The 13,011-nt window shown below is 54.8% G+C and overlaps 1 protein-coding gene across 1 annotated transcript in view; it reads left to right on the forward strand.

Moving 5' to 3' along the window:
• The window catches only part of LOC134535403 (uncharacterized), a 91,364-nt gene that overhangs the window by 18,962 nt on the left and 59,391 nt on the right, over nt 1-13,011 (forward strand). The window contains exon 3 of the mRNA XM_063374477.1: nt 2,945-3,213. Coding sequence (XP_063230547.1) covers nt 2,985-3,213 — 229 coding nt within the window. The 5' untranslated portion in view covers nt 2,945-2,984. The remainder of the gene's footprint in view (nt 1-2,944; nt 3,214-13,011) is intronic.

Genomic DNA, 13,011 nt, shown 5'->3' on the forward strand with positions numbered 1-13,011 from the left:
TAATTTATAAATGCATCACAGTTGCTTATAATAAAAGCGTCGTTTTTAAGGTCATCCAGATATTTTTCGTAAGCCTATCTGTAAATATTAAGCGTGTGTAAGTATCGTTTAAGAATAAAAGTAAAGATCAGTACTTAAATAGACCCCAAATATATATATATATATATATATATATATATATATATATATATATATATACACACACACATGTATACTACTTGAATAGTTGAAGTCGTTTATGTTTCATTGCACATTATAGGCAATTGACTTCCGAAAGTTCAATTTGAATTTAAAGTGAAGACATTGAACAATGAAGCCTTCCTTAAATCCACAGTCAAGTTAATGACAACGTAGTTGGTTTGGTTACATCTTGTTGTTGTATATGTGTACTTGAACGTGGGGAAGGATACAAATGGGCAGGGACGCACTAACTTTCTTGAAGACTTACGACGAGCGAGCTACATATCAATATCCTACTATTAAAACGGCATTGTTCATGTTATAATTTGCTATTTGAATATGGAAAAACATCGTTTTCTAACTTTACGTTACAAATGAGACTTCTGTTAATCAAATAATGAGTGTATTAAATTAGTGAAAATACACAAATTAAGTGAGGATTTTTTTTTGTCTCGTGAAAAACAGTTTTAAATATTTAATACAATAATTTATTCAGAAATTAGCTGCCCTAAAATTTTGTACGGACGGAATTGCGATTATGCAATAGCACGGTGCATTTAAAAACCACATACAATAAATATGGGCAACGGTGTTATTATTTTATGGTTCAGTGGAGTAAAAAAATAATTTGGAAGCTGAATGAAATGTACAGTATGCAGCATACATATAATCTTTGCAATATTATTTTAACCTTTTATCATGATTATAATTACACAAATATATAAATATATATAATTATGTAATTCTTATAAATTTGCATTTATACTGATATTGTACACACATTTATAATACGAGCATATTTCAAAACGGTTTCGAAGGTCACCATAATGAGCAAGAAATTTCTTCGCTAGTAAATTTCCCTTTCGGTAAAATTTTTATGGCTTCGAAATAAAATTAAATACTCCAACGTATAACAAAGTGTGTAAAAGTAATTTTTAAATTTTTTTCATTAATTTTTCTGTTAAAAAAATTACTGTTCATTCCTGCAAGAAACATAAATCCTTTCTCTTACCACAGACATAATCTGAGCGTAATAAATAATTACGTAGTTTTCTGGCTGATTTACCTACAATCCTTGCTTTGCGCAATTAAGGTGAAATCATTCAAACATTGCAAAATAGTTTTCTCACTAACCCTACAATAACAGTTATGTATATGTTGTCAGATAACACGCAGGCCCAATGTATTAACGGTTTGTAAGCAATTTTTTTATTTGTCTGTACGCTCACTCGCCGAAATTGCGTGCGTAATCACACTTAATCTGCTAAATATAATAAATATTTCATTTCTAAATAAAGATACGAATTCAATGTAGGTATTTTAATGAACACTACTTACTATGCTTAAGTTTGGAAAAAATCCTACTTTACCAGTCCCTAGTTAAAAGCTATGACTATATATTTTTTTTCCAGATATTTAACATATTGTTTACCATATAATATTAATGATACATGTTTTCAATCATATTTAAGTCCGCGACGTGTAGATAAAGCAGTTAACGAATGTTTTGCTGAAGTTGTGATTCCTTTGGCTATTCATTATAACTGGTTTATAATCAGTGGCACACAAATTGCACACAAAGTCTATAGTAAATTACATAATTTTATTTGCATCGTCAGTAACATGGTAATATACACTCATAATTTGGTGGCCCACACTGAGATGATATGGTATACCAGTTCGCAAAATCTGCTTTAGGGTCTAGTATTCAAACTGAGTATTTGTCAAGAACGAAGGGGGGAAAATATACCAGAGTTTCGATGCCGTAGTGAGTCACGACCTACAAACTGTAAACAGCTCCAGGAAGGCATTAGTATCGCCCCCCCCCCCCCCTTCCAGGCGCCAAGGCAGCTACCTGACAGCTTGCCTCCCTTCCTTCCCCCCTCCCCCAACTAGCCATCGCTCATCTGAGATATTTGCCCCTGCACAAATTATTTCAATACAGCAAATATAACATTATAGCTTTCCTATTACAGATAGAGAAATGCGGTCTGAAACTTTTTTGATCTAAATAATTTGCATAATATGCCTTAATATTCATTTTATATATAAAACGGGCAGCCTGTTTACTATAGGGTATTGAAAAATGAACAAGTCATTTAAAAACTAAGTGAAAATGTTATTTAAAAAGTGGGTATTAACGCAAGTGTATACCTGCATTATCTGCGTTTTGGTTTTTATTTCACCTTTTCATCTTATTTATTTCCTACATAAAACGTACTTTAGTTAACATTGATTTTCCTATACTGGGAAGATGCCAGCGCCCAACCATCCAACAGCCTTAAGATAAAAATAAAATAATAACTATAAATATTATTTTTTGATTTTTTTTTTAATATGGGCGGGAGTTCCGAGGATCGCTGAGGATTGCCGAAGATTACCGAAGTTCCCCGACCCCGACAGGCAACGGCCCTCGTGCGTGGCGGGACAGTATCACATTTAGCAGGGGCTCACATGTATTTATATTCGGGTACACGGGTACCCGTTACATATTTAGAGTGAAAGGAGATAATCATGGAAGCAACATGGCTAGCCAATCCCCTCCTAGCACATGATGCACACTACCCCTCCTGCATGGCTAAAACCATGCATGATTAGGCGTATATGCTTCGCCCTTAGACGCACTTAGTCTTCCCTACCTGGACACTCCTAAATGCTCTAGTTGAAGTTAGGTTAGGAACAGACAATGCTTGTTGCGTCAGTGTAGCGGGAGCAGTGCTCGGACCAGAGAGAGAGGGGGTGAGTAAGGGAGCGGTGGGCGCAGGTCGCCGCAGCAGGCGGCCCCCTCGTGACGGCTCCCGGACATGGCGAGCACTGCGGGCAGGGACCCGCCCCCGGCCGCCCCCGAGCCGCCGCTGCACGACGTCATCATCGAGGCGGTGTGCGGGGGCGGCGACAAGCTGGAGGAGGCGGCGAGGGGCCAGCCGCCCGCACTGCCGCCCCGCCCCCCGCCGCGGCCCCGACAGCCCCCGGGGGCGGACCTGGTGGAGCAGTGCGCGCCCACGCCCGACGGGGGCGGAGCACCGCCCACAGGTAACCACGCCCCTCCTGCATGTCCCAGCTCGCCACTCCTGCATGTCCCAGCTCGCCGCTCCTGCATGTCCCAGCTCGCTCCTCCTGCATGTCCCAGCTCGCCCCTCCTGCATGTCCCAGCTCGCCCCTCCTGCATGTCCCAGCTCGCCCCTCTTGCATGTCCCAGCTCGCCGCTCCTGCATGTCCCAGCTCGCGTCTCCTGCATGTCCCAGCTCGCCCCTCTTGCATGTCCCAGCTCCCCCTCTTGCATGTCCCAGCTCGCCACTCCTGCATGTCCCAGCTCGCGTCTCCTGCATGTCCCAGCTCGCCGCTCCTGCATGTCCCAGCTCGCCCCTCCTGCATGTCTCAGCTCGCCCCTCCTGCTTGTCCCAGCTCGCGCACCCTGCATGTCCCAGCTCGCCCCTCTTGCATGTCCCAGCTCGCCGCTCCTGCATGTCCCAGCTCGCCCCTCTTGTATGTCCCAGCTCGCCGCTCCTGCCTGTCCCAGCTCGCCCCTCTTGCATGTCCCAGCTCGCCGCTCCTGCATGTCCCAGCTCGCCGCTCCTGCGTGTCCCAGCTCGCCTCTCCTGCATGTCCCAGCTCGCCGCTCCTGCATGTCCCAGCTCGCCGCTCCTGCATGTCCCAGCTCGCCCCTCTTGCATGTCCCAGCTCGCCGCTCCTGCATGTCCCAGCTCGCCCCTCTTGCATGTCCCAGCTCGCCGCTCCTGCATGTCCCAGCTCGCCGCTCCTGCATGTCCCAGCTCGCCGCTCCTGCATGTCCCAGCTCGCGTCTCCTGCATGACCCAGCTCGCCGCTCCTGCATGTCCCAGCTCGCCCCTCTTGCATGTCCCAGCTCGCCGCTCCAGCATGTACCAGCTCGCCGCTCCTGCATGTCCCAGCTCGCCCCTCTTGCATGTCCCAGCTCGCCCCTCTTGCATGTCCCAGCTCACCGCTCCTGCATGTCCCAGCTCGCCGCTCCTGCATGTCCCAGCTCGCCCCTCCTGCATGTCCCAGCTCGCCCCTCTTGCATGTCCCAGCTCGCCGCTCCTGCATGTCCCAGCTCGCCCCTCCTGCATGACCCAGCTCACCCCTCCTGCATGTCCCAGCTCGCCGCTCCTGCATGTCCCAGCTCGCGTCTCCTGCATGTCCCAGCTCGCGCACCCTGCATGTCCCAGCTCGCCCCTCCTGCATGTCCCAGCTCGCCGCTCCTGCATGTCCCAGCTCGCCCCTCCTGTATGTCCCAGCTCGCCGCTCCTGCATGTCCCAGCTCGCCGCTCCTGCATGTCCCAGCTCGCCCCTCCTGCATGTCCCAGATCGCCGCTCCTGCATGTCCCAGCTCGCCCCTCCTGCTTGTCCCAGCTCGCGCACCCTGCATGTCCCAGCTCGCCCCTCTTGCATGTCCCAGCTCACCGCTCCTGCATGTCCCAGCTCGCCCCTCCTGTATGTCCCAGCTCGCCGCTCCTGCATGTCCCAGCTCGCCGCTCCTGCATGTCCCAGCTCGCCCCTCCTGCATGTCCCAGATCGCCGCTCCTGCATGTCCCAGCTCGCCCCTCCTGTATGTCCCAGCTCGCCGCTCCTGCATGTCCCAGCTCGCCGCTCCTGCATGTCCCAGCTCACCCCTCCTGCATGTCCCAGATCGCCGCTCCTGCATGTCCCAGCTCGCCCCTCCTGCTTGTCCCAGCTCGCGCACCCTGCATGTCCCAGCTCGCCCCTCTTGCATGTCCCAGCTCGCCGCTCCTGCATGTCCCAGCTCGCCGCTCCTGCATGTCCCAGCTCGCCGCTCCTGCATGTCCCAGCTCGCCGCTCCTGCATGTCCCAGCTCGCCGCTCCTGCATGTCCCAGCTCGCCGCTCCTGCATGTCCCAGCTCGCGCACCCTGCATGTCCCAGCTCGCCCCTCTTGCATGTCCCAGCTCGCCGCTCCTGCATGTCCCAGCTCGCCGCTCCTGCATGTCCCAGCTCGCCGCTCCTGCATGTCCCAGCTCGCCCCTCCTGCATGTCCCAGCTCGCCCCTCCTGCATGACCCAGCTCACCCCTCCTGCATGTCCCAGCTCGCCGCTCCTGCATGTCCCAGCTCGCGTCTCCTGCATGTCCCAGCTCGCGCACCCTGCATGTCCCAGCTCGCCCCTCCTGCATGTCCCAGCTCGCCGCTCCTGCATGTCCCAGCTCGCCCCTCCTGTATGTCCCAGCTCGCCGCTCCTGCATGTCCCAGCTCGCCGCTCCTGCATGTCCCAGCTCGCCCCTCCTGCATGTCCCAGATCGCCGCTCCTGCATGTCCCAGCTCGCCCCTCCTGCTTGTCCCAGCTCGCGCACCCTGCATGTCCCAGCTCGCCCCTCCTGCTTGTCCCAGCTCGCGCACCCTGCATGTCCCAGCTCGCCCCTCCTGCATGTCCCAGCTCGCCGCTCCTGCATGTCCCAGCTCGCCCCTCCTGTATGTCCCAGCTCGCCGCTCCTGCATGTCCCAGCTCGCCGCTCCTGCATGTCCCAGCTCGCCCCTCCTGCATGTCCCAGCTCGCCCCTCCTGTATGTCCCAGCTCACCCCACTGCATGTCCCAGCTCGCCGCTCCTGCATGTCCCAGCTCGCGTCTCCTGCATGTCCCAGCTCGCGCACCCTGCATGTCCCAGCTCGCCCCTCCTGCATGTCCCAGCTCGCCGCTCCTGCATGTCCCAGCTCGCCCCTCCTGTATGTCCCAGCTCGCCGCTCCTGCATGTCCCAGCTCGCCCCTCCTGCTTGTCCCAGCTCGCGCACCCTGCATGTCCCAGCTCGCCCCTCTTGCATGTCCCAGCTCGCCGCTCCTGCATGTCCCAGCTCGCCCCTCCTGTATGTCCCAGCTCGCCGCTCCTGCATGTCCCAGCTCGCCGCTCCTGCATGTCCCAGCTCGCCCCTCCTGCATGTCCCAGATCGCCGCTCCTGCATGTCCCAGCTCGCCCCTCCTGTATGTCCCAGCTCGCCGCTCCTGCATGTCCCAGCTCGCCGCTCCTGCATGTCCCAGCTCACCCCTCCTGCATGTCCCAGATCGCCGCTCCTGCATGTCCCAGCTCGCCCCTCCTGCTTGTCCCAGCTCGCGCACCCTGCATGTCCCAGCTCGCCCCTCTTGCATGTCCCAGCTCGCCGCTCCTGCATGTCCCAGCTCGCCGCTCCTGCATGTCCCAGCTCGCCGCTCCTGCATGTCCCAGCTCGCCGCTCCTGCATGTCCCAGCTCGCGCACCCTGCATGTCCCAGCTCGCCCCTCTTGCATGTCCCAGCTCGCCGCTCCTGCATGTCCCAGCTCGCCGCTCCTGCATGTCCCAGCTCGCCGCTCCTGCATGTCCCAGCTCGCCCCTCCTGCATGTCCCAGCTCGCCCCTCCTGCATGACCCAGCTCACCCCTCCTGCATGTCCCAGCTCGCCGCTCCTGCATGTCCCAGCTCGCGTCTCCTGCATGTCCCAGCTCGCGCACCCTGCATGTCCCAGCTCGCCCCTCCTGCATGTCCCAGCTCGCCGCTCCTGCATGTCCCAGCTCGCCCCTCCTGCATGTCCCAGCTCGCCGCTCCTGCATGTCCCAGCTCGCCGCTCCTGCATGTCCCAGCTCGCCCCTCCTGCATGTCCCAGATCGCCGCTCCTGCATGTCCCAGCTCGCCCCTCCTGCTTGTCCCAGCTCGCGCACCCTGCATGTCCCAGCTCGCCCCTCCTGCTTGTCCCAGCTCGCGCACCCTGCATGTCCCAGCTCGCCCCTCCTGCATGTCCCAGCTCGCCGCTCCTGCATGTCCCAGCTCGCCCCTCCTGTATGTCCCAGCTCGCCGCTCCTGCATGTCCCAGCTCGCCCCTCCTGCATGTCCCAGCTCGCCCCTCCTGTATGTCCCAGCTCGCCGCTCCTGCATGTCCCAGCTCGCCGCTCCTGCATGTCCCAGCTCGCCCCTCCTGTATGTCCCAGCTCGCCGCTCCTGCATGTCCCAGCTCGCCCCTCTTGCATGTCCCAGCTCGCCTCTCCTGCATGTCCCAGCTCGCCGCTCCTGCATGTCCCAGCTCGCCGCTCCTGCATGTCCCAGCTCGCCGCTCCTGCATGTCCCAGCTCGCCGCTCCTGCATGTCCCAGCTCGCTCACCCTGCATGTCCCAGCTCGCCGCTCCTGCATGTCCCAGCTCGCCGCTCCTGCATGTCCCAGCTCGCCCCTCCTGCATGTCTCAGCTCGCCCCTCCTGCTTGTCCCAGCTCGCCCCTCTTGCATGTCTCAGCTCGCCGGAGCCAGAGCAATTAAAAAAATTATTCCACATCAAACTTTTTTTTAAGACAATTACGCAGATTATAATTCTTTCACAAATAAATACACTTGAGAAAAATGTTATGATACACTGGAAATTCATCACGAGGCAGCAACTTTTAATAATACTATTCGATGCTCCACAAGTCCTCTTCGAACGAACAAGAAAAAATGTACATAAATGAATTTTACAAAATTACTCCGATCATTATTCCCAGCTGAAACTAGGGCTTTTCGAAGGTGGTCCACTCGGCTCGAAGTCCTGTAGGAGACATCCAATCCCGGGTCTGTGATGAGTAGTTTTCCTGCGTCCACTCGCCCGCCGAGTAGCTCTCTCCGTCCACTCGCCCGCCGAGTAGCTCTCTCCGTCCACTCGTCCGCCGAGTAGCTCTTTCGGTCCACTCGCCCGCCGAGAAGCCTTCTCGGTCTACTCGCCCGCCGAGTAGCTCTCTTGGTCCACTCGCCCGCTGCTCCTCGGTCCACTCGCCCGCCGAGTAGCTCTCTCGGTCCACTCGCCCGCCGAGTAGCTCTCTCGGTCCACTCGCCCGCCGAGTAGCTCTCGGTCCACTCGCCCGCCGAGTAGCTCTCTCGGTTCACTCGCCCGCCGAGAAGCCTTCTCGGTCTACTCGCCCGCCGAGTAGCTCTCTTGGTCCACTCGCCCGCTGCTCCTCGGTCCACTCGCCCGCCGAGTAGCTCTCTCGGTCCACTCGCCCGCCGAGTAGCTCTCTCGGTCCACTCGCCCGCCGAGTAGCTCTCTCGGTCCACTCGCCCGCCGAGTAGCTCTCGGTCCACTCGCTCGCCGAGTAGCTATCTCGGTCCACTCGCCCGCCGAGTAGCTCTCTCGGTCCACTCGCCCGCCGAGTAGCTCTCGGTCCACTCGCCCGCCGAGTAGCTCTCTCGGTCCACTCGCCCGCCGAGTAGCTCTCTCGGTCCACTCGCCCGCCGAGTAGCTCTCGGTCCACTCGCCCGCCGAGTAGCTCTCTGTCCACTCGCCCGCCGAGTAGCTCTCTGTCCACTCGCCCGCCGAGTAGCTCTCTGTCCACTCGCCCGCCGAGTAGCTCTCTGTCCACTCGCCCGCCGAGTAGCTCTCTGTCCACTCGCCCGCCGAGTAGCTCTCTGTCCACTCGCCCGCCGAGTAGCTCTCTGTCCACTCGCCCGCCGAGTAGCTCTCTGTCCACTCGCCCGCCGAGTAGCTCTCTGTCCACTCGCCCGCCGAGTAGCTCTCTGTCCACTCGCCCGCCGAGTAGCTCTGTGTCCACTCGCCCGCCGAGTAGCTCTGTGTCCACTCGCCCGCCGAGTAGCTCTCTCCTCACCCCACAGCGCTCGACCCGGACTGGTGAGGCGGGAACAGCTAGCAGGGACACCTCAAGAAGCCCCTCTGGAAGGCTCGACCACTTGGATGAAGACTGGCCGCGGTTCTCGTTTCTTGACTCCGCAGCGAGTCTAGGCTCCACCTCGCGCACTCCTTCACAACTGTCTTACTTTGCGAACGTAACAACACTATCAACACCATGTCAACATGGCCAAAGGGACACTGCACGCATCAGTACACAACTCGTTGATCGTTAGTTATTGTCGATGTTTGGTACTACTGTCTGTACCCTACCTGCCCGTGATCAACCTGCCTCGTTGCCAGCTCGTCGCTGCTATTGACATACTTGGCCCCTTTATGCACCAACACTCTTGGCTTACTCCCTCGACGAACAAAAGATGTCAAATCGTTGGCGAGTCTTTTAAAGTACCAGGTGCTATTATGACAGCTAGCTGGACCCAAATAGGTCGAGCAAGTTTTTTGCAACTTACTCGCTGAGCGAGTACCAACTTGCCAGAGCGAGTTGAGTAAAACTGTCCTCGAGCGAGTTACCTTCTTACGCTGCAGCACTCCCTCTCATCGCCGCTGGTGCTTCCTCCGAGCTCAGTGGCAGGTGAAGTCTCTGTCACCCCAAGCCTCAGGCAGCATGGCGGCGAGACCTCACTCTCAGCCTCGTGCTGCCGGGGTCCCATGTATACCCTGCAGCTCGGCGCCCAGAACGAACCACGACGATCCCGCACCGAGCAGAAGTATCGCTCCGCGGAGGGAACTACTTGCTAGTCACATGACTGGCGCACAACCTTCTGACGCCCTTCGTCTTTACAAAGGGAACGGAAAGCGGCATCCCCTGTACTCGCTCTCTAATAAAAAAAAAAGCTAATCTAAAAAAATTATTAAACTTAACTTTTCTCTCAAAGATGGAGAGCGCCTATCAAAACAATCCACCAAACCAGTGCCGAGCCAAAAAGGTCAAATTAACTTAAATGCAAAGTGATGATTTGATAAATAAAAAAAACCTTAAGATTTAAAATTGGAAACATCCTTTTTATACAAAAGTTTTTACTTGAATGACAAAAGCGGTATATCTTGAAAACATGACGGTGACCTGGTAAAAGCTACACATTAAAAAAGGTAATTGATTTTATAGATACCAATAAATAATTTAAATATTACAACTAAAAATAAAATACACTATAGTCATTTTAACACAACAAGTGTTTATACCTTTATGTTATTGTAAATTGAAAAGGCCTTACAACAATTTATACTTAAAACCATCTAAAACTAAAATCACTACTAAAATAAAGATCATACTAAATGTTCTTTGGAGGAGAAAAGGGGGGGGGGGGGTTGTTTGCTATGTATATAGAGTTTTTCTTTATAATCGACTGCGCAAAATGTTCAACTGATAATTGTCCGCTGTGAGGAAAACTGTTCACGTAAGACGTTATTACAAACACGTAGCTGCTGATGTGCGTCACACACTCAGTTCGACGGCTGGTAGGCTCTCGGGGGTTGACAGGACTTGCGGGCGGCAACACGGCACATGCCTGGGTGGCTGCGACCTTGGTACGATGTACACGATGTGCATATCGGCCCTCTCTGCGACTGTTGCTTGCTGCACCGTCAGAGCTGTGCTAAGTCCTGCTGCACGCCGGACTGCTGGCTGCTAGTGCTCTGCTGTGTGAACCTCGAGTCCTCTGAGCTAGTGACGTAGTGCCTAGATGTGCGCGAAAGTCCAGTCCACGTCTGTAACTCGGCGGAATTTAACAATCATTCCAGAGCACCCATTATAATTATTACCAGGATTTCTAATCAAGCTGTATTTATTTATATTCCACATATCTTGATGAGAAGCCTTCAGTATATGACAACAATGACTCTAACGATTGCAGTACATGTGTCTAATAGTGTAGTATGACCAAATAAGTATGGCACATGCATTATGTGATTAAGGAAAAAAACAACAAAATAACATTGAAACATATAAAATAATTTACGAATTATACATGAAAATTAAATCCTAGTGTTTCAAGAACCAGATTCGTCATAATGGTTTTTATTAATATAATTATAATATTAATATAATTCTGAACATCCACATAAACTTGAAATCTTAATATCAGTTTGTATGTTGTTCAGGTTGCAGTGATGATATTTTTGACCTCCATGAAGTTAATGTTTTTCCAATAAAACAGAGCGGAGAACACAACGATCTTTCCACAATTTTCGTTTATGATAATTTTAGCAGCTACATCGTGGGGTGTGTGTAATTGTATAAATATGAATTCACCAATTATTACGATAGGACTAATTATATGTATTCACACTAGAGTGAACATCTACCAGTCACTGGGTCTGATAATCGCTCAGGTCTCTACCTGAGAGACAGCACCGTAGAGGGCATGTGACAGCCTGTGACAGCCTGTGACATGGACTTGTCGGGTGAGCTGCCGGTATTGATCTGCGCGGTCAGGTGTGCGCGCAACCTCCCGGATACCCACAGCTCTGGCCACAAGTGCCGCGATCACCCAGTGTCGGGACTGCGGTATGCTGGATCACCCAGTCATGCAGGTGGTAGAGTACCGGCTGCCCCAGGAGGCGTCCGTCCTGCCGCACGGTGAGTGTCCAGCACTGAGCCACTGCTGACTGGAGCAGGTATCCTCCAGTACCGCGGTCAGGAGTGCGGGATGCTGGGGTACCCAGTCATGCAGGTGGTAGAGTACCGGCTGCCCCAGGAGGCGTCCGTCCTGCCGCACGGTGAGTGTCCAGCACTGAGCCACTGCTGGCTGGAGCAGGTATCCTCCAGTGCCGGGGTCAGGAGTGCGGGATGCTGGGGTACCCCATCATGCAGGTGGTAGAGTACCGGCTGCCCCAGGAGGCGTCCGTCCTGCCGCACGGTGAGTGTCCAGCACTGAGCCACTGCTGACTGGAGCAGGTATCCTCCAGTACCGCGGTCAGGAGTGCGGGATGCTGGGGTACCCAGTCATGCAGGTGGTAGAGTACCGGCTGCCTCAGGAGGCGTCCGTCCTGCCGCACGGTGAGTGTCCAGCACTGAGCCACTGCTGGCTGGAGCAGGTATCCTCCAGTGCCGGGGTCAGGAGTGCGGGATGCTGGGGTACCCCATCATGCAGGTGGTAGAGTAATGGCTGCCCCAGGAGGCGTCCGTCCTGCCGCACGGTGAGTGTCCAGCACTGAGCCACTGCTGGCTGGAGCAGGTATCCTCCAGTGCCGGGGTCAGGAGTGCGGGATGCTGGGGTACCCCATCATGCAGGTGGTAGAGTACCGGCTGCCCCAGGAGGCGTCCGTCCTGCCGCACGGTGAGTGTCCAGCACTGAGCCACTGCTGACTGGAGCAGGTATCCTCCAGTACCGCGGTCAGGAGTGCGGGATGCTGGGGTACCCAGTCATGCAGGTGGTAGAGTACCGGCTGCCCCAGGAGGCGTCCGTCCTGCCGCACGGTGAGTGTCCAGCACTGAGCCACTGCTGGCTGGAGCAGGTATCCTCCAGTGCCGGGGTCAGGAGTGCGGGATGCTGGGGTACCCAGTCATGCAGGTGGTAGAGTACCGGCTGCCTCAGGAGGCGTCCGTCCTGCCGCACGGTGAGTGTCCAGCACTGAGCCACTGCTGGCTGGAGCAGGTATCCTCCAGTACCGTGGTCAGGAGTGCGGGATGCTGGGGTACCCCGTCATGCAGGTGGTAGAGTACCGGCTGCCTCAGGAGGCGTCCGTCCTGCCGCACGGTGAGTGTCCTGCACTGAGCCACTGCTGGCTGGAGCAGGTATCCTCCAGTGCCGGGGTCAGGAGTGCGGGATGCTGGGGTACACCGTCATGCAGGTGGTAGAGTACCGGCTGCCTCAGGAGGCGTCCGTCCTGCCGCACGGTGAGTGTCCAGCACTGAGCCACTGCTGGCTGGAGCAGGTATCCTCCAGTACCGTGGTCAGGAGTGCGGGATGCTGGGGTACCCCGTCATGCAGGTGGTAGAGTACCGGCTGCCCCAGGTGGCATCCGTCCTGCCGCACGGTGAGTGTCCAGCACTGAACCACTGCTGGATGGAGCAGGTATCCTCCAGTGCCGGGGTCAGGAGTGCGGGATGCTGGATCACCCAGTCATGCAGGTGGTAGAGTACCGGCTGCCCCAGGAGGCGTCCGTCCTGCCGCACGGTGAGTGTCCAGCACTGAGCCACTGCTGGCTGGAGCAGGTATCCTCCAGTGCCGGGGTCAGGAGTGCGGGATGCTCGGGTACCCCGTCATGCAGGTGGTAGAGTACCGGCT

This window comes from Bacillus rossius, chromosome 8 (assembly GCF_032445375.1).
Source record: "Bacillus rossius redtenbacheri isolate Brsri chromosome 8, Brsri_v3, whole genome shotgun sequence".
NCBI classification, from domain to species: domain Eukaryota; kingdom Metazoa; phylum Arthropoda; class Insecta; order Phasmatodea; family Bacillidae; genus Bacillus; species Bacillus rossius.